This window comes from Gadus macrocephalus, chromosome 18, assembly GCF_031168955.1.
Source record: "Gadus macrocephalus chromosome 18, ASM3116895v1".
Taxonomy (NCBI): Eukaryota; Metazoa; Chordata; class Actinopteri; order Gadiformes; family Gadidae; genus Gadus; species Gadus macrocephalus.
The window spans coordinates 9,291,285-9,315,208 of record NC_082399.1 but is presented as its reverse complement, the minus strand read 5'-3'; the positions used below and the strand labels follow the sequence as shown (position 1 = coordinate 9,315,208).

Below are 23,924 nucleotides of genomic sequence, written 5' to 3'. Positions count from 1 at the left end.
ACGGGGGAAATTAACATGAATATAAAGCATGTGCATGTAGTCTGATTATCTAGACTTTGATTACAATTTATACATCTTTTAATTGTGATTTTATTCACAACAAATGTTTTCAATTTGTACATTTGACCAAATAAGCCTTACATTGATGATATTATTCACTGATGTTTTCTTTACATACGTCACCAGTCCAGCAACAGCCTTAATATTTGCAACTGTCAAACTGTTAGAGGTGGTGTTGTAGATAGATATGTATCTTTCCATCTTCTTTAAATACAACATGCCATGAGGAATGTGTGATTTAGAGCGGGATGAATAGTAAACAAATCATGCTAGCAGATGTGCGCTAGCTGTTGCAGCTGTTTTGTTAGCCATTTACAGCTGTTTGTTAGCCAGAGCAGAATAATGTGATCATTTTGCTTGCCATGCACAAAGCATGGCAGCATGGATCAGTTAACCTGATTGCATGACAGTGATTTTAAGGTGCTATGTGTAACACATTTACTGTACTTAGTCAAAAAAGAGATTATGGAAACATACTTATCTGACAGCAGCCAACAATGCTACTGCCAGTATGCTCTCCTTAGAATTGGCTTGTGTGTCATGTTCCACTATTCTCTGGGTAGCCCGGGTTGCCAGATAAGAAACATATTGGCAGACAAACACAGCCATGGTAGCAGGCAAACTAACTGGATCACCTGAAATATTTCTAGATTCTAACAAACCTTAAACGCCTCATTCTCTTTTTTTCTTCTCTCATTCTCAAAAATCTCCATGACCAGAGCAGAGCTGAAAGATAGACAGTTTAGAGCATAGAAGGATCTGAAGATGGGTGCCACATGAGCTGGTATATAATATAATAGATATATAATGCAAACATGTCATTGTCAAAATAGAATAGTTCAAAAATAGAATATTGTGCTCAGCTTTTCTTGCGCTCCTGTTCATTCATTGTCCCCAACCTGGCAACCCATGTGAGCTCTGAGTCTGGGTATGAGTGGGCGGAGACAACTCTCTCCAACATTGTGAATTTGGAATCCAGTATCTGTGTTACAATTCTCAGCGACAATAACAAATCAATTTAAATCAGCGAAATGTAATCAATCACCGGTTGAATAAAGTGAGTGTCAGAAAGAGCCTTGTGAAAATAACATGTCGGTTTCATGTTTTTAATAGGAAGCAAACTATCATGTGTATTTTAAAAATGTAATGTTGGCCATGGTTCCATCGCCTGTACGTATCATCTGAATCATCATCTGAAAGTACTTCTTACACAACCTACAGACAGAATGACCTTAATTTCATGTCCATCCTTTTGTGTTTCAGTGAGCACCCCTAATTTCCCTGATTTACATATTGCTGTCAATCACACCCAATGGAATCCAATCAGAAAGCAGGGGATGACCTGGCCGGGACCCAGAAGGAGGTGGCCCTCAGGGCCCTGATACAACGCACAGGATATCAGCTGCTCCAGGTGTGTGTGTGTGTGTGTGTGTGTGTGTGTGTGTGTGTGTGTGTGTGTGTGTGTGTGTGTGTGTGTGTGTGTGTGTGTGTGTGTGTGTGTGTGTGTGTGTGTGTGAGAGAGAGAGAGAGAGAGAGTGAGTGCGTGTTTGTATATGTGTGTGTGTGTGTGTGTGTGTGTGTGTGTGTGTGTGTGTGTGTGTGTGTGTGTGTGTGTGTGTGTGTGTTTGTGTGTGTGTTTGTATGAGTGTGTGTGAAAGTGACGTGTGCGTGTGCCCACAAGCATGTATAAAATACATGTATGCATAATGTACTAATTGTACAAATGTTCAGGTACTAATGGAAGCTAAGGAAAACCACTGACAATCTAATCAAACACAGCGCTTTGGAAAAATGCTTCACTCTATTAACAGCCTCAAAGGTTACAAAACAGCGTTATCTGTGCACTAGAGTTCATTGTAACCACTCCACAGTATCAGCCCCATGTTATTATTGAGCACAGTCTTTGGATAATGATTACTCACATATTCTTAAGACTCACTATGGGGACCCCTTTCAAGAACATATCTGAGTCAAAATAGAACAGAAACAAGAAATAGGTTAAGATAGGATATAGATTTATATTCTATTGCTTTTAACTCACTATATCAATCACTTTTAAATTACTTTTCGTGCACTGAAGCTTAAGCAACAAAAAAGGTACTTTAGTATTGTGGCATTAACGTCAGCCTATGTTCTGCTATTTTTCGTATTATTCTTATACGCATTGACTTTTCCCAGCAACAAGTATGCGAAACGCGCGTAGCATACTTTAAATAACAATAAATATCAATGATAGAATGATGCATTACAAGCAAGGATTGGACCTCATGTTTAACAGCTGAAACAGATATCAGAGATTGCATCAATTCTGTTATTACATCAGTAACATTTCAAATGCTTATTCCAAAATTATTTTTGTTCGTTTTTGTTGTTTTTATGTACCGAAACATTTGGCAATTAAAACATCAAATTCCTTCATTCTTTCAACCTTTTATTTGTTGAAATTGGTGGAGATGAGTATTGAATGAATGGCATTGACCAAAGTATTGTGTGAGTCAAAGAAATGGATACACCTATAATATATTATATATAAGAATGTGATAGCAGTTATTGCATTCGTTTGAAATGAGGCCACAAATGGGGCCCACCTTACTAACCTGAAGCAGACGTTACCTCAGCCCCCTGACTGTCAACGTCAAAGTCAGAGGATAAGTGCAGGGCAAATTGGCTTTCTGCAAAAAGGTCTTTGGCTTTCTGCAAAGTTCTTGTTTCAGTGATGAGTGTGTGTCTGTGTGTGTGTGTGTGTGTGTGTGTGCTAGTTTGTGTGTTTGCGCCACCATGTGGGCAATGTACGCCAACGCAGTAGAAACATGACATATCCCTTCCTGCTCATCATACCCATTCTCCAATATCCCCTTCATCTTCCTCTGTCTCTATCTCTCTACCTCCATCAAACCAGTAGTCTCTCTCTCTGTATCTCTCAATGTGTGTGTGTGTGTGTGTGTGTGTGCGTGCACGGGCGTGTCAGTCGAGGGCCTGAAAACCTATATACACTCCGTGGCTCAATCATATAATGTTATGATTTATGTCTGTTATATAATCTTCCTGATCCATGAAACATAAGAATTTGAAATGTAGTGAATGATTTATTTAGTAGGAAGCCGTGCAATAAGCGAGCGCTTGTGTCGGGGTCTTGCATCACTGTTGCCCCTCCCGACTGAGACGTTTGTGTTTCCTCCACACAGGAGAACGGCCAGCGGCGGTTTGGAGGGCCCCCGCCGGGCTGGGAGGGGCCCCCACCAGAGAGGGGCAGTGAGATCTTCGTTGGGAAGCTCCCCAGAGACCTGTTTGAGGACGAACTGGTGCCTCTCTGTGAGAAGGTGAGCAGGAGGAGACTCCACACACTCACAACACATGAATGCAGATTGTGTTTACTGGTCCACACGGCATGTCTCTCACCCAAGTCGACCGATCAATGCTCACTTTATAGTCTTATAGTTCACCCTTTATCTACATGACCTTGTGAGGTTATCAACAAAAGTGTATCTAAGTTATCTAGTTTGGGATTGTTCACCCTATCCTATCTCTGTAAATGTTTATCATAAATCTCTCTCTCTCTCTCTCTCTCTCTGTCCATCTCTCTCCCTCGCCCTCCTTTCTCAGTTTGGTAAGGTGTATGAGGTGAGGATGATGATGGACTTCAACGGGAACAACAGGGGCTATGCCTTCGTCACCTTCCACACCAAACAGGAAGCCAAGACAGCCATGAAGCAGCTCAATAACTATGAGATCAGGTTTGTGGTTGTCATGACGTCGCCGCCCAGGCCAATGCACCTCACTTTTACACACTTACACTCCATTGAGAAGTAGTCTATGTTCAATTATGTTCAATTGAGTACCAATGTTTAATTCATATTATGGCTGGGCGCACTAATCAACCCGGGACTTAGGGTTAGTTCCTGCCTGTGGTCAGAGGCTCATGTTATTCATTTTCTCATTCAACCCTCTGGGCGTCAGTTTGTTTTTAGAAGTGGTGGGGACAATAACCATAAGCTTGAGTGTGGTTTGAAAAGTGCTGGGTACCCTTATGTAAGCTATTCATCCATTCAACGCTGCATTACAATATGCTCAGTGTATAGTCAAGTGTTGAAAATCCTATTCGAACAATAAGTTGAATACACAGTTTGTGTTTTGGCTTGTTTTGCAAAACGGCGTTGGAAACACCAGGGTATTGGCTCGGGATAAGTAATACTAATACACACAGGACAAAGAACAGTGTTGGCAATTTAACACTTATCTTGACATCAAAAAAGTTTACCAGACAAACAATGCCAGACTGTAAAGGGGGTACGAAATGAAACGAGGTACTGAGCATCAGCCTTTTGAAGACGAGCAAGGGCTGCTGGTAGCTATGTGATGCTGCATTAAAAAAAAAAATAAGAAAAAAGAAAGCGCCCGGAAGAGAATTGCATCTGCCAAATCCTGACCACCAGTAAACACTTGCGAAGGACCAATGTAGACTTCACTCGTTGCAACAACATAAGCAAATTGCCCGCAAATAAAATCCCTTACAGTTTAGGATAATCACACAGGTTATGCGAGAACATATTTATGTCCGGATAGGCCTACCAGGCTCCAAGTCGTCACATATCTCAATCAGACAAAACAACTATAACCACATTGGCATAGCAATCGCACCGTGTGTAGCTGCGACTAGCTGCAATCTATACAATACATACTAGCTGGAGCACCAACCAGAATCAGATCACAATCGCTTAGGACCGTGGATAACCTTTGGCCAGGTCATCAGGAGCAAACAGAACCAGCAGCAACGTTTACGTAAACCAATTTCTTACCTTATGTGGCCCTCCACATGCAGGCTAGATGATGTATCCATATCGTGTCACAAACATGCCTTTTACAGGAAGCAAAATGACCGGCTATTTTCTGAATAAAAATGTCAATTTTGACTGTCTATCTTGAAACTTCTCTAGTGTGTTCACACCAAACGCGACGAGGCAACAAGATCCCATACGAACGTATAGACGCGTATCGGGCGAATTTTTTTGATTTGTTTTGATTTGTCGCGCCACACTTTCGCCGTGCACAGGCGAGCGCGTTCACGAGGATTTGTGGCGCGACAAATTCGCTCGAGTTGAAATATTTCAACTTTGACACGAATTTCGCGTGATGACAGCCAATCAGCGTTCAACAGCGTGGCCACTGAGTGACATGTGTAACGTAACAGCCAATCAGCGTTCAACCGTCAAACTCAGTGCAGTGCAGTCCGGGGTGAACTGCAGCATGGAGGACAAAGTGATTGTTGCCGTTTGCGACTCTCGGAGCTCTATATATAATAGTATATAATATAATATAATTGTATATATAATATCACCGCCAAAAGCTCTGTGTGCCTCCGGATGGCCGTAGCGCGGGGAGTTCATAGGGATTGGGCTTCTCGGGAGTCGGGGTTTGTTTACCGGCGTTGCTATGGGTTTCGGTCTTGTGTGTTCCAACGGTTTATTAGGTAGGTCTATCTAATAAATGATGTCTTCGTGCGCGCCTATCGCATGATTTTAGACTCGACGATTTCGGTTGAGTATGTGGGGATTTTTTCAGTCGCAATTGGTTTGCACATTTTTAGAAGTGGTGGGGACAAAATTCGTATTTCAAATAATGGGGGGGACATGTCCCCTCCGTCCCCCGTAATCGACGCCTAGCTCTGTCTTCACTTTCTTATTAAGGTATGAAAGAACAGACAAATCATCGATGGAGAAATAACGTTGTGGATGTATGGATGTCCGATATCTGTGATTTCACAAATGCTAGAACTAGGCATTCAAACAATCAGTCAGTTTTGAAGAAACGTCCCGTTCAACCCTTTTGAGACAATTCCCTGTCTGTCTTTGATGTCCTGTTAAAAAAAACAACGAATTTAACAGCTACAGTATCCATAAAAAACTGTCAATCCGTGTCTGTTAATTTCAAACTGCTCGACGTTTGAGGGAAAACATTGCAACAAACCAACACCGAAACGTCCTGAACGTCCTCAGGAACGGCCGTCTCCTGGGCGTGTGCGCCAGCGTGGACAACTGCCGCCTCTTCGTGGGCGGCATCCCCAAGACCAAGAAGCGCGAGGAGATCCTGACGGAGATGAGGAAGGTGACGGACGGCGTCATAGAGGTCATCGTCTACCCCAGCGCCGCCGACAAGACCAAGAACCGAGGCTTCGCCTTTGTGGAGTACGAGAGCCACCGGGCCGCCGCCATGGCGCGCCGCAAACTGCTGCCAGGTAGGGAACCGAAGGCGGCCATGTTGGATCTAACTGCTCCTCTACTGATGTCATTCTACCTGCCGCCAATAAAACAAGGACATTTCTACATTTGTAAACTGAATCAATCGATTGCCTCAGGAATTCTGAGGCAGTAATGAGCTTTAATTTTTTTTAAATTTCTTAAGCATTTGCTACATCAAATAAGATGAATGACTTTACACCCAATTCAAATCACACCAAACCTGAAAAAAACAATGCAATTTTACGTTTTAAAAAGATAGGGATCTCAGTGAGGAAGGTAAAGTGATTCCCACATGCTGCGTGTATTCAAGCACTTTAGCGCATTCTGCTGAGTCACCCGATCGACTCACCTCTATTCCAGGGTCATGGTCCGATACTGGGGAGACCTTCCCATGATAAGATATGACACAGATAAGCTAGTCAGTTTATACGCAACACGTAGATGTGTTGTGGGTATCACCACCTTATCAGAAGCGGAATGGGGGAATATTATAAACTTTGTAATCTTCAATAATGTCTGTTGCTTGTTTCTTTGCTTTGTTTTGCTGGATTGGTGTTTTGTTCAAAAGTCAATTATTTAGACTTAATTTGTGTAGAGTACTTAAATCCAAACAGCATGTAGCTGTGGGTAGAAAATACAATTAAAAAATGAATACAACAACAAAAGATTGTTGAAAAGGGCTTCCAGTAAAGTGGAGGAATACAGGTAATAAACAGGAAGCAAGAATATTGACGAAATAAGATAACGCCTTAATAAAACGGTCAAACTAGTTCTCAGTAACAGGGTATTTCCTGATTCTTGGTAAATGAGTTGTTTAATGTTTCCTATCATTCCAATGAACTGACATATCATGTGAAATTCAGAGTTAAATGATTAGTTAAAATTAAGTGTTGTTACTGGCAGCCATTTTAGCTCCACCTCTGTAGTGTCTTGTTTTGGTTGACCTCAGTCTAGCTTGTTTCCCCCCCCCCCCCCCACGCACACACATTTTCTGAATCTATTTCCTTCGATTCCATGCATCTCTGTACGTTTCCATAGACTAGTCTTCCTTGATGTAAGGTGACATTTCTGTCTCCTTCCATTTCCCCAGGCCGCATTCAGCTGTGGGGCCACGCTATCGCCGTGGACTGGGCGGAGCCAGAGGTGGAGGTGGACGAGGACACCATGGCAACCGTCAAGATCCTGTACATCAGGAACCTGATGCTGCAGACCGCAGAGGAGACCATAGAGAAGGAGTTTAACAGCATCAAGCCAGGTAGACACTTCATATACTATAGTACGTAGTGCTGATATTAAAACTGTTGACAATAGCAGAGAGCTGATGTAGAAAGAGTTCAACAGCATCAAGCTAGGTTGACACTTCATATACACAAACATTTTGGCCTGTTAAGCCCTTTGAGACTGTAATGGTGATTAAGGGCTATACAAATAAAATTGAATTGAATTGAATATACTATAGCACTTTTAGAAGAGTGCTGATAATAACACTGGTGACTACAACAGAGACATAATGACGAAAGTGTTAAACAGCAGTATTGCTCAGGTAGTAATAACATAATTGTAGTACCACTACAAGTAGTCGAAGTAGCAAAAGCGATACTACTACCGGTGACTTTTAAGAGTACTGCTGTGATGATAACATTTAAAAACAAATAACCATCGAATCGTTTCAACTGGCTGGAGAGTCTTCACTCAATTCGTCACGTCAATGAAATGCCAGGCGTTAAAGTGACCGCCGAACGGCGTGACGTGAGCGTGAAGAGCCCTCTGCTCCTCCACAGGGTCCGTGGAGCGCGTGAAGAAGATCCGAGACTACGCCTTCGTCCACTTCACCCTGCGGGAGGACGCCATCACCGCTATGAACGCCCTCAACGGGAAGGTCAGCGCCTCCGTCCGTCTCCGGTCGGATGTTTGAGACTCCAGTCTAAATGTATCGATCACAGGGCCCCCCACTCCGACCCATCAATAAGCCTTAACAATTATTTTATGAGTATTTCCTTATGTCTATCAGTGTCGGCGCCCCAGTCTAGTTTTCCTACCTGTTCTGTGAGCCGCCCCCCCGTCACACTGACCCCTCCGCTCTCCCCCCCCTCTCCCTCCAGCTGATCGAGGGATCCCCCATCGAGGTGACCCTGGCCAAGCCCGTGGACAAGGACAGCTACGTGCGCTACACCCGCGGCACCGGGGGGCGGGGCAGCTCGCTGCACCAGACCGACTACACCGCCTACGCCGTGGGACAGGTGAGCAGGGCGGAGCCACCGCCGTCCGCCTTCAGCACAACGGTACAGAGGACGCCCGCTCAGAGCTCTGAGTGTGGCGGCGCTTGATTATACGGGGGCCTCATCTACTGCAGTTGTGTTCCAACCTGCGGTACGCGTGCCGCTGGTGGTACACGAGGGACCTGCAGGGGACGCGTCTGAATTTATTCTTGAATTATATGAATATCCTCCTATCCTCTGTTTACCTCTGTTTGACTTCTGGCTTAGGTAATCGTGTGCCAAGTGGGCATTGTTCATTTTTGATCAGCTAGAGCATGTGTATTTATAGTTGTTGTTTTTTACCATTTTTCATATGAGGATGTCTGCGAAAGGTCTTCATGACAATTTAGTGGTCCACCTAGAAGTCTAAGGTTGGGAACCACTGCTCTACTGGATTATCACAATTGAGTGCCGGTCTTAATGACTCAAATATAACTGTAATGTGACTGTTTTTTCTAACAACCCATGCTTATTATCTTATCTAATCTAATCTTGACTTAATAGTTATTCTTTTTCTATGTTTTTTTTAATGAGGTTTTATATCGTAAGTTATTTAATTGCGTTATGCCTGTTAAATGTCTGTGATTCTTATTCTCTTATTTGATCACATTTATTTTCACTTAAACCCACCCCCTACCTCCCTCCCTCCCTCCCTCCCTCCCTCCCTCCCCCTCCCTCCAGGTGTACGACCCCACCGCGGCCTACCTGGGCGCGCCCGTGTTCTACGCCCCCCAGGCGTACGCGGCCGTGCCCAGTCAGTTCCGCTTCCCGCCCTCCAAGGCCCCCATCGGGGGGCGGGGCCTCATCAGACCGCCCTCCGTCAGAGGTGAGCAGGCCCCAGCACTCACCGTTTAGTTTAGCTGTGTTTATATTTAGAGTTATTGAATACCTTAAAGTGTGTTTCATTATTTATCATGAAGGTGTAATTGTGAACAAATCTACCGTTTGTTAATCAAAAGCCTTGAAAAGAGCCTTGAAATTAGTTTTCTCACATTATGGTAATCACCAATCTGGTTTCCAGACCCACTTTTTGAGTGGCTTTGAGCATTGATTTATTACTTTGGAGTTTTCATTTTGTCACTCAAAATTGAATCATGACATTTTTGAATAACAAAGTGCACATGAATAACAGGGTTTATGTGTTTGCACTCCATATTGTTAAATTAGATATCTGATTGACGTACTTTACTATCTGTATCTCGCTGCGCCTGCATATTACAGTCTACAGACTGAATCAAAAACACAAATAAGGAAATTGATGTTTCAGTATTACTATCAATCCATTTGAAATCAAATCACATTGAAATTTTCTTTGGTAAGATCAAACCAATGATCAAAGGTCCAAACCATCTTCACTTCAAATTCAGAACCGGTGGTTGGATCAAGGAAATCCACCTATTTCATCAAGGTTCTGATAATGAAAAATCAAGTCCAAAGTGCTCCTTCGTCTAATCAATGAAAAAAACAATGAGAAAAAAACGTTGTGATCATTCAAATTGACCTCCCAGCAAGCAGAGCCTTTTGAGGAGAAGAATCATGTGACTGTACTGTGCTGGCTAAGCAGAAATCATTCAGCGACATGGTTGTAGCCTCGACCTCACTGAACCTCGCTCCGTGGACTAGCTGATTCATAATATTTTATTTGATTGGGAGGGTCCAAACTCTACACATTTGAGTAGAAGCAACACATTTAAATTATATTGCATTCAATTAAACTCTACAATATTATGCATGATTAGACTAGATTAGTTTAGATTTGATTAGAATTTAACTTTTGAATTAGAATAGATTAGCATTATATAGATACCATTACATAAAACAAGATTATACGATTAAACTCAATTTTAAACTAGATTAGACTAGATAAGATTAGACACATAGGCCTACAACAAATCAACGTTGGCTCATCGAAGCAGTCCCTGATTCTGGCTACAACCATCTCCGCACCTCAGGCTAATTTGTTTTTGCTTTCCTCCAACGTTGATTTCCCGTGATTTGATTGATTTCAATGCCCTCTTGGTTTTCCTGTAGAAATTTACATGACTGTACCTGTAGGGGCTGCTGGGGTGCGGGGTCTGGGGGGGCGGGGCTACCTGGCCTACGCCGCCGCGGGGGGCGTGGGCGGCGTGGGGCGCATGGTGGCGCCCGGCGGGGGCATGGGCGCCGCCTACGGGCTGAAGGCGGACAAGCGGGCGGAGGACAAGCTGTACGACCTGCTGCCCGGCATGGAGCTCACCCCCTTGAACCCCTCCGCCATGGGCCTCAAGCTCCCCGAGATAAAGCACCCGCCACAGGTGAGTGGCCGCGCCCGGGGGGACACTGGCACCCCGTTGGTTGGCGTCGGGGTCGTTTGTTCCGGGACGATTGAGAGAGTAACAATGAAGACCTGGCCGATTTGGATAAACCGAGGAATAATATTTTTCTCGTTTTCTATGCAGCCGTGAAGGTTTGTGAAAGAGACAAACCAATATTTTAGCCGCAAACAGGCCGTTCTACCTCTACAAGCGCCAATGACCGTTGAAACAGAGTGACTATTAACAGCACAAATATAGGCACAAGTGGATCGACATTTAGTATCGCTCGGAAAAGATCGGAACTTCAACGCCCTTTTCGGTTTCATGTTTTCGGCCGACGAGAGACAATTTTTCAGCTTCGTCATGTGCAGTGTCCACCGTGTACACGTATCCACCGTGCTCCCCGTGGTCTCGCCCTGACTCTGCATCCCTGCCCCGGCCCCAGGTGCTGGAGGAGGTGTGTCAGAAGAACAACTGGGGCCAGCCCGTCTACCAGCTGCACTCGGCCATCAGCCCTGACCAGAGGCAGCTGTTCCTCTATAAGGTCACCATCCCCGCCCTCGCCACGCAGTACCCCAACGTGTGAGTCCATCAGGATGCAGACAAACGCTTCTTTGTGGGCCTTTTGTGGGATTTCATATCAATTTCAGAAAATGTCGTTTCAATGCGATCGCCAGGGTGGATCAGGTGAATCTCTCCATCTCTCCCTCTCTAAATGTATCATTGTAAATATTTGTATTATTACAGTATACTTTTGCAGTATTTATGGATGGCCAGATGAGGGATGAAGGGGTGATGGATGGATGATGGAATGATTGATGGGGAGGGGTGGACATTACTAATTATAGTATTCTGCACAATACACATGTACAATAACACAATTTATTTCCTTGTTGACATATGTCTCTCTCTCTGTTTGCTCCGGGTCCCCCAGCCATCCGTTCACCCCTTCTAAGCTGTGCAGTGCTGTAGACGAGGCCAAGGTGCACGCAGCGGAGCATGCGCTGCAGACCCTGGGCCTGCCAACAGAGGGCGCTGCCGACCTCGCTGCCGCCAACGCTGGCGTAACTTCAGTGGCCTTCCCAGGTATGTGAAGGTCCGTACCCCAAACCCAACTAATGGCGCATTTCCACTGCAGGGTGCGGAACGGATCGGATCGCAAAGGTGCGGGTCGGATCGCGTTTCCACCGCCAAAAGTGGGCGTGACCCGGACTTTGCCGTACCCGTTCCGACCCCATTCTAGGGACTCCTCCGTTGCGGTACCCAAAACGAGACCAGACGCCTGAAAGGGTACCCTGGAATTCTAGCTACACCCCCCCTCCGTTGATTGGTCGACAGAATCGTCACTTCCGGGTGACGCGGGGATAAAAACAAACAAACAGTAGCCTCGAGGTATTATTCTTTACAATTAACATGTCGCGTAAAAAGCTTGCTTGGGCGAACAAGGAGGTGGAGACGTTCGTCTGCATTCTTGCGGAGGAAGACGTTGTTTACGATGTTTACGTAGCTGCCGCGGCGATTGACATCCGGCCTACCACCAAGGGTACTGTCGGCAGTGGAAACGCGACCTCGGAACTGAGCTGGGCTATACTGCCCCCTCCCTACCGCCCCTTTGCGATCCGATCCGTTCCGCACCCTGCAGTGGAAACGCGGCATAACTATTTCTATAAAACCTTAACTTTTTTCTTTCTTTTTCCTTTTTTTTCTCCTGCCATGAATTAAAAAAGTTGTACTAACCATGTCCGTGAATTATTGAGTAATTCAAGAAATATATATTATTATTTTGCAAGAGGAATCTATTCTTATTGTAGGCCTTTTGGTAGGTTCAGGAATCGGTAGGTTCAGTATAATAATAAACACGGGTTAGCACCTTTCAACGCGAGTAATAAAGTGCTGAGCATCAGAGTCAAATGCCCTCAACAGAATGTGGATGCATTGTAATGACGGATAATAAATAATACATTGTGAGGATTCTCCCCGCTCCTCTGTTTCCAGGCTACCCCTTGGCCACCCCCTCCACCACGGCCCAGCTGAAGCAGGCGGTGTCTCTGGGCCAGGACCTCATGGCCTACACCACCTACGAGGGATACCCCGCCTTCGCCATGGCAACCCGCCACGCTGACGGATATGGGGTGTTCTGATCAAAACGGACTTTGGTAACAACAGATTCGGCGCATTTGAATGTTAACATAAATTAAAGGAAGTGGGGAGGTTGGAGAGTTGACGGAGAAAAAGTTAGGGTTTTTAAAAGATCTTGAAGGTCCAAGGAAACTTTCCTTGAAGATTTCATCATTCTGACTGCTGGTTGGTAGTTATTTGCCAAAGATTGTTTCTTTCTGACAATTTTTATTTTAGTAATTTTTTACCTTTCTTTCTTTTTCAAATAGATTATCTCATATTTACAATCACAATCCAAGCTGAAATTGTATTAATTATTTGAATGAATTATTCCTTGAATTTAAAAATGCCAATAATTAAACAGAATAATGATATAGGTGTGTAGTGTTTTGTGGCTGTCCTTGACGACTATTTTTGGGAATGGGTTATTTTTCTATAGGTATTTTTCTAAGTGGATTTGTATTTTTTATTTTTTGAAGAAAATAAGCGTGTTTACTTTTTATTACAAAGAACAGCCATCATCTTTGTTATTTTTCCATTAGTTATCTGTACATAACTAAAATAAAAGACCATATTAGTTAAATACATTGTTTTCTAAATCCAATTCCCTCAATATTTCAGTTGCATATGTAGGCCAATGTAATATATTTGTTGTTCTTCGTTTACTTATTCTGTCTCGTGTTCCAGATGTTTCCTTTGAACAATGGAAGCAAATGCATGAAGAGGAAAAAAGTTCTCCCTCTTGAGATGTAGTATTGTTTTTGGTGTTTAGAAAACATAATCTGCTGAGATATATTTTCACTGTTCTCTACAGGCCCAGGTAGTGAGGTATGTAAGAACTGAAGTATTAGGTTTTCCCAAGGGCATTTAGAAGGAGCTTTGTTGGTACTTAATGCGTTCATGGGTTTTTCTGTGGTTTAATGTTTGTATATTTACCCATTCTTGCAGTGTATTACTTTTTCCATTCCATTCTTGAAACCTAGAAACATAGAAAAGTATGTCCCAATGACCCTGTCTCTAGACCTGTACAATTTGAAATGTAAAGATGCCGATACCAGGGGTCCCAACAACAGAGAGCCGTGCCAGTTTTCTCAAATGTTGTAATGTGAAAATGTGGTTAGGTTAAAAGAGACAACTCGTTGCTGTTTGAAGTACACACAGGTATGATTGTAAAGGTCTATTCCTCATGACATTGTTGATGTAGATCAGTCTTCCACAACTACCTTCTTATAACAAAAAGAAAACCCCCCCTTCCATTCATTAATTAACAAATAGCCTGCCAGTTCCTGTCTTTGAACACTAGTGTCCATTTTTGGGAGACAAAGTAAACAATCCAAAAAAGTTAAAGATTTGAGATGAGGGTCCCTGTATTCCACCTAATGCTAATTACATTACCACCTTCATGTCTCCTTGGGTCACATGACATTTGTACATTGCGTTTTATATACATTGATATAACAAGAATATAAAAACATTCATCCCTTTTGATAGTGTGCAAACAGTTAGCTTTCGTGATATTCAGTTATAAGCGCCTTTGTTTGGTTTGCAAGACAAGTTTAGTGAAGTTTCAATTATCTCATTATGCCAGAGCTTACAGGCAAAGCAGACTGATTGGTGACATCATGTTAGACACGAGCAATCTATCTCAGATCATCAGTTAGTAACTTTATACGTCTCAGGTTGGCTCTTGGTGTTTCTTTCAAAACACGCATGAACGACACATTCTAAACTTTGAACTAGCCAAAGCAGTGACAGTATTAAAAGTGTGTGTAGCACTTAGAACTTATTTTTATACCAGATTTTCTTTCTTTTTTTAGCATTTTTTGAGGATATTTAAAAATAAATTCTCTGTGCTCTAATAATTTGACTGGAGACATATAGCTTGCGGTTCGGCTAATGAATGAATTGGTTTTGACAGTGATTTGTGATGGTGAAGCCAAAGTGTACACTAGTAAAATGGCTGTATTCGAAGAAAACTGCTTTGATGATTCTAATGTGCCTTGATAGATGATCGCCCCACTATAATGAATAAAACAACATTTGAAAAAATTAATGATTGTATTGATTTGAATGACATTGAAATAAAAGCAAGGTTGGGTGAGGTTATTTTTAAATACTCAACAATAGTCGTTGTATAATAATTATTATATAAACAAATTTGTACTTACAAGTCAGTGCAAGTACTCAACTGAACCAAAATTAATATGGAATGAAAGATCATGTCATAACAACATACTGTCTGATGATCAGTTTTATTTACATAATGAGAGTCGCTTTACTTATACTTTTAGCATACAGTTATTTCACTGTCAATCTGGAGGCCATTCATTCTTGGCAAAATGATTATATTACAAAATGCGTTTAGATCCTGTTGCTTTTAGAAGGGTCAAACAAAGATGTCATGTGATTTGAAATGCTTGAAGAGGTCACCGTCAAGCCGGTCAAATGTCAAATGGTTTGAACTTAAATTCGTCCATTCGTCCATCCATACATCCATTTACCTATCCATCCACCCGTCATCTAAATCTCTTGGAGCCATAGACATGGTATACCTAAACCATTTACTCCCTCCTATCACTGCATTTCCATCTCTTCCAGCTCATACTTCACGTATGAGCGCTTCAGTAGTAATATGTGTGTGAGACGGCGAAGACCTCAGAGCTGCCCTGGTAAGCTGTGATGAGGGGCCGGAAGCCGACCATCTTCTTATAGTGTCCGAAGTGCTGGATCCTGTAGGAGCCCTGCTGGGCCGAGGCGGGGATGTGCCACTCCACCGTGGCGTTGCTCTCTCGGTTTGAACCCTTTACCCAGTGGAACCTGGAGGGGAGGGGAGAGGGGAGGGAAGGGGTGAGGAGAGGGGAGGAGAGGAGATGAGGGAAGAGGGGGGGTAAGGATAATGGAAGAGAGGAGGGGAGAGGTGAAGAGGGGAGAAGGGAGGAGAGGGGAGGGAAGGGGTGAGGAGAGGGGAGGAGAGGTGATGAGGGGAGAGGGGGGGTGAGGATAAGGGAGGAGAGGAGGGGAGAGGTGAAGAGGGGAGAAGGGAGGAGAGGTGATGAGGGGAGAGGGAGGGTGAGGAGAGGAGATGAGTGGAGAGGGAGGGGGGGTGAGGAGAAGAGATGATGGGAGAGGGGGGGAGAGGAGAGGGAGGTGAAGTGAGGAGTGGAGTTGAGAGGAGAGAAGAGGGGAGGTGAGGTGAGGTGAGGAGAGAAGAGGAGGGGAGGAGAGGAAACGATAGACAGGAGTTGAGTGAGGAGCCGAGATGTTAGGGGAGGTGGGTGGGGTAAGCAGAATGAAAGACGAGCAGAGAGGAGGAGTAGTAGGTGAGAGGAGTGACAGGTGAAGAGAAAAGAGTAGAAGAGTAACGACAAGACTACAACCGTGGTGGAAACGCACGGCTCACCTGGTTTCCCATGATGCATCAGTGTGAACCACCTCCCAGCTTGAGGAGGTGTTCTGGAACACCTCCACTGTGAGAAAGGTCTTGTCTCTCTGGAACAGGCACAGTCAGAAGAGTGAGAGAGCAGACAAGATATGAAGAGGATGAAGATGGGGAGGAGATGAATAGAATACTGAAAGAATGAATGATGTATCAACTTACTATGTCACCAGAATGCCTGGGGTTTCCTGCTACAAACGTGACAGAGACTACGTCACCCTGTGAACACAAAGACACACAGACACACACACACACAATGAGGCAACTTGAATTCTAAAGAGATTGAGTGTTTATGTTTAGGTGTTTCTATGATTATGCGTGTTTCTATAATTATGCACGTGTGCGTGTGTGTGTGTGTGTGTTTGCATATGTGGTTGTGTGTGTCCTTACCACTCTGTAAACAGGCAGCACTTGTTCCAGCACTTGTCCAAAGCTGCTGTTGACTGGTTTCTTGTCTACGGGCGCAGCAGGCAGCAAGTTGGGCAGGTTGGCAAAGTACGGAGGCTCAGGGCCCCTCTGGAGCTCTGACTCCGTACCCTACCGACACACCGACCAACGAAGAAGAAACCATACACAGGGCAGAAGATACGATAAACACTTTGAGAGAGAAAAGCAGATGGACGGACGCAAAGACAGACAGACAGACGGACGGACGGGTCACCTGTGCGATGGCCCTGGCCAGGTTTGTGTATTTCTGCAGGTATGCACCCAGCGTGTGCGGGCCGTAGATGGTCGACGCCCCTTCGTACCTCTGGATCTGAGTAGGGATACAGTCACTAGGGGGCCGTCTCATGAAGACAAACACACACACACACACACACACACACACATACCTGGTACTCTTCGTACGTTGTGATGTAGTGTGTGTAGGTGTTACTCAGGCCTGCGATGACCACCGTTGTGTCTTCAAAGGAACTTCCAGAATCCAGCTCCTACGCAAACACACACCCACACACAGACAAAAACACATATAGTAGTTGGTTAGTTAGTTAGTTATAGAGTTTGTTTGCATGTGTGTGTGTGTGTGTGTGACGTGTGTGTGTGTGTGTGTGTGACGTGTGTGTGTGTGTGTGTGTGTGTGTGTGTGTGTGTGTGTGTGTGTGTGTGTGTGTGTGTGTGTGTGTGTGTGTGTGTGTGTGTGTGTGTGTGTGTGTGTGTGTGTGTGTGTGTGTGTGTGTGTGTGTGTGTGTGTGTTGGCGTGTGTTGGTGCGCATGTCAGGTGACCTTGGGTGTCTTGAAAGGCGCCTCTAAATGAAATGTATTATTATTATTATGTGTATGTGTGTATATGTATGTCACCTGTTTGATGGCCTCTCGTATTCTTCTCCCTGACATGGTTCTGTTGAGAACATAGAGAACATTGATAATCCTTATCAGTGTTGCTAGCGGTAGCCTACCAGCTGAGCCTCATTCATGTAGCCTGTAAGCTAGCAGAGTAGCATTAACTGAATCCTGATGTCATGCTCTTACGTCATCTCTCCCGGCACGGCAACCACTGCAACAGAGCCGATAGTGATGATCTGTACGTCCACTATTTCAGGATGCCAGGGAACGGGCCAGGACATCTGAAGACAGGAAGTAATCAGGCCAGACAGGAAGTCATTAGGCAGTCATTACATCATCAAGCCAGACAGGAAGTCATGAGTCTGTCTTTACGTCATCATGTTAATTTGATGCTCTACAGGCACCAGTGTTTTGTGCCGACCTCTCCGGTGCTGAACAAGATGGGTTTGGGTCGGTGGCATTCTTGCGTCTCATTGGATGGTTCTCCCACCAGGGCATTCCTTATACCATCCCAGAAGGGGTCGCCTTCCACCGCCCCTACACACACACACACACACGCACAGAGTCAGGTGCACCAACACACATACAAAGTTTCGCCATCATCATTGTTATCATTATCCTCCTCCTCCTCCTCCTCCTCCTCCCCCTCCCCCCCCTCCTCCCCGTCCTCCTCCTCCTCCTCCTCCCCCTCCCCCTCCTCCTCCTCCTCCCCGTCCTCCTCCTCCTCCTCCTCCTCCTCCTCCTCATAGTGTTGGGCTCCATCCTGACCCTGGGTGAAGTTCAGGTCCCCTCCTCCGTCTGTGGTCCCTGCAGCGAAGCTGTGGCCCAGCGCAGGTTTACAGGTCCTGGCCTAACATCCATACACGCACACGCACACACACACACACGCACACACACACACACACACACCCATACACACGCAAGTGCTTGTTTTACGATCAAGGAACGGCTATTTATCACATTGGCCTTCAATGTATTCAGATAAGGGTTGTTAAGGAAAGGGCAAAGATTAGGCATCTCCTCAAGGATGATAGGGTAGTGTACACACATGCACACACGCAGGCACTCAAAAACACACACGCACACAATCAGACACACACACAAACAAAAGCAATATGTGTGAGTGCATGGTTGTCTTTGTGTGTGTGTGTGTGTGTGTGTGTGTGTGTGTGTGTGTGTGTGTGTGTGTGTGTGTGTGTGTGTGTGTGTGTGTGTGTGTGTGTGTGTGTGTGTGTGTGTGTGTGTGAATGCGAATGTGTGGGTTCGTGCCTGGGTTTGTGTATGTGTGAGTAAGTGAGTGTATGTGTTTGTGTATTTGTGTCCGTATTCGTGTGGGTTTGTGTGCTGGCTGACCGTATGTGTTGAGTTGATCTGTACGGTGACATCAGTCATGTTGACCCACTGATGAGCAGCATGCAGAAACCCTGTCACTTCCCAGTCTGCCTTACCATACAGTTCCTAAAGGGGGCAGCAACCACACGCCAGAGGAGAACAACGCCATAAGAATGATTTGGAAGATGAGAATGTGATTTTACATCTTGTAAGCTCATTAATAATAACGCCAATAATGTCTTATTTTATTTTCCCAATACTATTTCTATAGCATAGGATTGTATAGTATTAAATAGTTGTTAATTTTCAATTTAAATCTTATCAACAATGTATTTTTGCTGTCTGATGACTTCTACCACATTTGCAATGTCAATCAACAACATGAAACATTTAAAAAAATAAATAAAAATTCTTAGCATATTTCTACTCTCTCTCACATAGAAACAAGGAAAAGAGACTTCAATGGGTTAGCACAAAGCTGCCTAGCATATTTTTGGATAATGACATTCCACCTATATACCTTCTCATTCTTGAAGCCTGTTCTGACTTAGAGATTCGTATTAGAGAACTAGGATACCATCTGTCTGCCATTTCACATCATCTTTAGAAGGCAGATGTGACATTTTGCCAGGCATAAAGGACAGACAGACAGACAGACAGACAGACAGACAGACAGACAGACAGACAGACAGACAGACAGAAGGATAGTGCTTAAAGGAAAGACAGACAGTACCTTGGCCTTCTTGTAGATGTTGTGTCCTATGAGTCGGGTGCTTTCAAACATGTCCTCACCCGGGCCATATGCTTGACACATCTTTGTCTACACACACAGACACACATGCACATACACCCATACAGACACATTTAATTTGGTGTGTATCTGTGCGTACATGCGTGCGTGCGTGCGTGCGTGCGTGCGTGCGTACATGCGTGCGTGCGTGCGTGCGCTCACCCCTCCTATAGGACAGGAGCTGTTGAGGTAGTCGCAGGGCAGACCAGTGTTGGCACACACCGGGCCTCTGGTGTTGGGACTGACGTCGCCAAGGTTACTGGAGGAAAACCCAGCCACAAACGGACCCTGAAGCAGACAGACAGACAGAGGGATGTAGGCTCAGTTAAAAATAACTTGATTGCGATAACTTTTGGTATATTTTATATTAGATATCACTGAAATGTAAAAAGTGCAGAAAAAACACACAAAAAAAGACAAAGACACACACACACACACACACACACACACAAGCACACCTTTCCAGGTAAGGACCCTCTGTTCTTGTCCTGTTCTAACAGGTAGGCGGCGTATCCCATGTTGTCGCTGCTGATCATCTGATTGGTGTAATTCATACTGACAGCGTGGACAGCGAACCAGCTGACAGGAGGGGCGGGACATTCATTACTTGCAAAACAATTACATACGGAAACAATTCTGAAAGGAACAGCTCATTCCCTCCTTGTTCAGAGTTTCTTTCCACAGTCGGGGTATGTTCTGTACCTCAGCATACCAACACCATCTCCGTCCAGATCCGTCAGCTTGAGCACCACCACCTGTTTGTCCGTATTTGTTTCATACCTTATAGACGATGAGAAATGGAATCAATACGTTGGAGCTTTATCTGCACACATTGCATACGAAATGCATTGAGTCTGTTTTGTCATCATCATTGTAATGATGCACCACAGCACCGTCACCACTTACACCACCACCACCACCACCACCACCACCACAATATCCAAACTCATCACCAACACCGTCATCAGCGTAACCCCCCCCACCACAATCACGACCAACAATAGTCAACATCAGCAGAACCAACATCATTATAATCAGCATCAACACCACCACCACCACAATCAGCACCACCACCATGGTCGTCCCCCCCCCCCCCCCCCCCCACCACCACCATCAGCACCACCATCCCCACCACATTCACCACCACCTCATTCAGCATCATCATCCTCATCATAACAATCACTACCCCCACCAGCCCCTCCAGGTCCTCCTCCAGCCCACCTGTCCCTCTCCTTCTGGGGGTTGTTGAGGTAGGACTGGGGGCTCCTGTTCAGGCTGCTGTCCTCCAGGGCTCCTTGGCTCATGTAGATCCGGCCCGGCCTGATGCTGCGGTGGGCTCTGTCTACGCTCTGGAGACCAACAGAGCGGTGTTACTCATTCATTGTAGTTACAAAGAGATTGACAAGGACGTGCTGGGCTATGGCTATCCTCTGAAATTCAAATGGCGTCTTCATCCATCTTATTTGTGTCACAGTGTGTGCATCACACACACACCTGGACGATGCCGTCCACCAGGGCCTTGACGGCGGGCTTGACGTAGCCCTTGCTGGTGATGATGAACAAGGTGTACTGGAAGTATCCGGCCGGACCCCCATGGGTGTGGGTCCCACTCAGAACCACGTTGTCCTGGCGATACAGGGTCCCATACTTCACCTGAAGGGCCTTCAGCACCTGCAAGAGACAATATATATATAGATATATATATATACACATATACATATATATACATATATATACATATACATAAATATATAATGAATATCAGGAGATATAAGGAGATAGAGACAGGCAGTCAAACAGATAGAGAGGCAGACAGACAGATCAAGAGAGGCAGACAGACAGATCAACAGACAGACTCACCAGAATTACAGCGAATTGGACAAAGGTGAGACAGACAAAATAAAAAAATCTTTATAGATATGTAACAGGAGATACAGTGAGATGGACAGACAGACAGGGAGACAGACGTCCAGCAGAAAGCCAGACATGACACAGTGATAAAACAGAAAGTCAGAAATATTGTCCTTCCTTCCGCCATTGATCTACTGTCCAAAAGCAGACTGACAGACAGACCTCAAGTCTCAGCCTCTGAGAAACCATCCCGATATCGGCGGTGATGAAGACCACCCTCTTATGCCCGTCGTCCACGATGAAGGCCCTGCTGAACAGACGGGTGTGGATGCCGGCCGCTGTCTGCTGGGGAACAGCATAGCCCATCTAGTGGAGAGAGAGAGAGAGAGAGAGAGAGAGAGAGAGAGAGAGAGAGAGAGAGAGAGAGAGAGAGAGAGAGAGAGAGAGAGAGAGAGAGAGAGAGAGAGAGAGAGAGAGAGAGAGAGAGAGAGAGAGAGAGAGAGAGAGAGAGAGAGAGAGAGAGAGAACGAGAGAGAGAGAACGAGAGAGTAAGAAACGGTAGAGATACAAAGACAGAGCGGGAGACTGAGAGTGAGAGTGTGTGCTTGCGACAAACAGACCAGAGGGATATCAGCAGGAGGTCCAGTACAATCGGCGCGACCCACCCCGATCAGGTAGGGGGGGTCCTGGTGGGGAACGGTTGGGTATGGGTCTTTAGAGAGGAAGAGGGAGAGGAGGGTGAGGAGGGAGAGAAGAGGAGCGGACAGGAGGAGGAGAAGAAAGAGGATACCAGAAAGAATTAATGCAATGTATGTATCACAACAGTGTGTTACTAGTGATTAAGACCCTCCTGATTTATGTAGATATTTGTATGTATACAGATATGTTTTCACATGTGTGCTTGGCTGTGTATGTTTGCATGTGTAAGCATCTTGGCCTGTGTGTGTGTGTGTGTGTGTGTGTGTGTGTGTGTGTGTGTGTTCTTACATGTGATTGCCTGAGTCAAGAGTGTGATCAATGTCACAGTGACAGCGGCAACGGTGAGGAATATGAGCACCTTGAACACCAATAGACAAGAGAGACCACAGCACAGTACGCGCCGCACATCCATGGCTCTGTAGCCCACACCAAGGCATGCACACACAAACAAAAAAGTATGCTTAGACTCATATACACATGCACACACTCACATGTGCATGCATAGTAGACACATATACACACACACACAGACACACACACAAATACACAAAGATTTTCTCAGACACAGTAACTTATATTTAAGGTCGATATGTATTGCAGTACTTCATGCTAAAATGGCCAAAATAATGAAGTCGTCAGAACAAGGCATACTAATCTATTAGTGCAATATGTAGAAAGGTCCACAGAACTGCAAAGAAAGAACGCTACGTTTGGATATTAATAGAAAGACACACTCAAGGGAGATTACTACAACAATGTGTTTTTCCATTACTACTAGTACATATATAGCCTACAAGTCCATCCAGACACTTTTCCACCTGGCATTAAACTTAGACTTTACGACGTACAAAATGCAATATAAAAGTAATACAAGTACAACTTACATTAATCAGTTTTAAACTTTTCCTGTTAATCCTGCAACGTGTTTACCAGAATGCTCTGTGGATGGGAAGGGAAAGGTTTCCCACAACACTGTTAAATACCTCCCCATTCTCGGCTTATCAGAGATGAAGACGGTAAAACCTGCTGTGACCAAGAGTTCAGGTGGTTATACAACTGGCTGTGACCCATATGTTTTGATAAGATGTAGGTGTGTTAACAGTCACCATGGGGTGACAGGGAAATGACACATTATTAACCCGTTATAGGGTACAACATCATAAGACACAGACAGGTAGACAGAAGGACAGATACAGACACAGACATACAGGTAGGCAGGCACAGGCAGGCAGACATACAAGAGTCTCTCTGTAAAAGTGTGTGGGAAAGAGGGAAGAGAAGCTAGTGAATGTGTGTAAGAGATCCAACATAAAACATGTGCAATCTACTCTGTCCATCCGTTTTGGTCCAAAGGACATTTGATTAGAGATAATGCAGATAATGGTTTTATTGTTGGGGAAATGCATTGCATGAAGAAACGATACGGCGATTTATAATTATTACAATTAAGAAAATTGTAGTTTCGGACTTTAGGACTGTGATATGGTTAGATGGTTCTACCTACCGATGGACATGTATTTCAGTGCCAACAGATATAATTTAAAACGTACACATACAAAAATTAAA

At 44.7% G+C, this 23,924-nt stretch overlaps 2 protein-coding genes across 5 annotated transcripts in view; one reads left to right on the top strand and one right to left on the bottom strand.

The window, feature by feature from the left end:
* The window catches only part of a1cf (apobec1 complementation factor), a 19,576-nt gene extending 4,557 nt beyond the window's left edge, over positions 1-15,019 (top strand). The window contains exons 2-13 of one of the 3 annotated variants that reach the window (XM_060036920.1): positions 1,324-1,471; positions 3,246-3,380; positions 3,664-3,794; positions 6,054-6,292; positions 7,387-7,551; positions 8,078-8,175; positions 8,399-8,536; positions 9,236-9,380; positions 10,610-10,848; positions 11,294-11,430; positions 11,783-11,934; positions 12,844-15,019. In XM_060036920.1, coding sequence (XP_059892903.1) covers positions 1,373-1,471; positions 3,246-3,380; positions 3,664-3,794; positions 6,054-6,292; positions 7,387-7,551; positions 8,078-8,175; positions 8,399-8,536; positions 9,236-9,380; positions 10,610-10,848; positions 11,294-11,430; positions 11,783-11,934; positions 12,844-12,989 — 1,824 coding nt within the window. In that variant the 5' untranslated portion in view covers positions 1,324-1,372 and the 3' untranslated portion in view covers positions 12,990-15,019. Of the gene's footprint in view, positions 1-1,323; positions 1,472-3,245; positions 3,381-3,663; positions 3,795-6,053; positions 6,293-7,386; positions 7,552-8,077; positions 8,176-8,398; positions 8,537-9,235; positions 9,381-10,585; positions 10,849-11,293; positions 11,431-11,782; positions 11,945-12,843 lie in introns of all 3 variants that reach the window. The other 2 variants (XM_060036919.1, XM_060036921.1) reach the window with 2 other exon arrangements.
* Positions 15,020-15,202: 183 nt separating this feature from the next.
* Positions 15,203-23,845, bottom strand: asah2 (N-acylsphingosine amidohydrolase 2). Of its 2 annotated transcripts, XM_060036917.1 has the most exons (21): positions 23,243-23,845; positions 22,647-22,774; positions 22,280-22,371; positions 21,882-22,025; positions 21,303-21,479; positions 21,030-21,157; positions 20,511-20,588; positions 20,267-20,387; positions 19,971-20,096; positions 19,752-19,838; positions 19,040-19,144; positions 18,455-18,536; positions 18,108-18,223; positions 17,873-17,967; positions 17,702-17,741; positions 17,236-17,334; positions 17,064-17,159; positions 16,793-16,939; positions 16,565-16,621; positions 16,367-16,455; positions 15,203-15,783 (listed from the first exon to the last, which is right to left on the bottom strand). In XM_060036917.1, exons 2-21 carry the CDS (start codon positions 22,768-22,770, stop codon positions 15,588-15,590), a joined length of 2,199 nt encoding a protein of 732 aa, XP_059892900.1. In that variant the 5' UTR covers positions 22,771-22,774; positions 23,243-23,845; the 3' UTR covers positions 15,203-15,587. The 2 variants fall into 2 exon arrangements, with proteins under 2 accessions (XP_059892900.1, XP_059892901.1); XM_060036918.1 differs by lacking the exons at positions 22,280-22,371; positions 22,647-22,774.
* Between the last annotated feature and the right edge of the window lie 79 nt (positions 23,846-23,924).

Coding starts and splice junctions, on each gene's coding strand:
- asah2 (XM_060036917.1), bottom strand. CDS start 22,770: ATGGATGTGCGGCGCGTACTGTGCTGTGGTCTCTCTTGTCTATTGGTG. Junction 22,372..22,646: donor CTTGACTCAGGCAATCACAT/GTAAGAACACAC, acceptor TCCTCTCTAAAG/ACCCATACCCAACCGTTCCC. Junction 20,589..21,029: donor CCCCAGAAGGAGAGGGACAG/GTGGGCTGGAGG, acceptor ATCGTCTATAAG/GTATGAAACAAATACGGACA.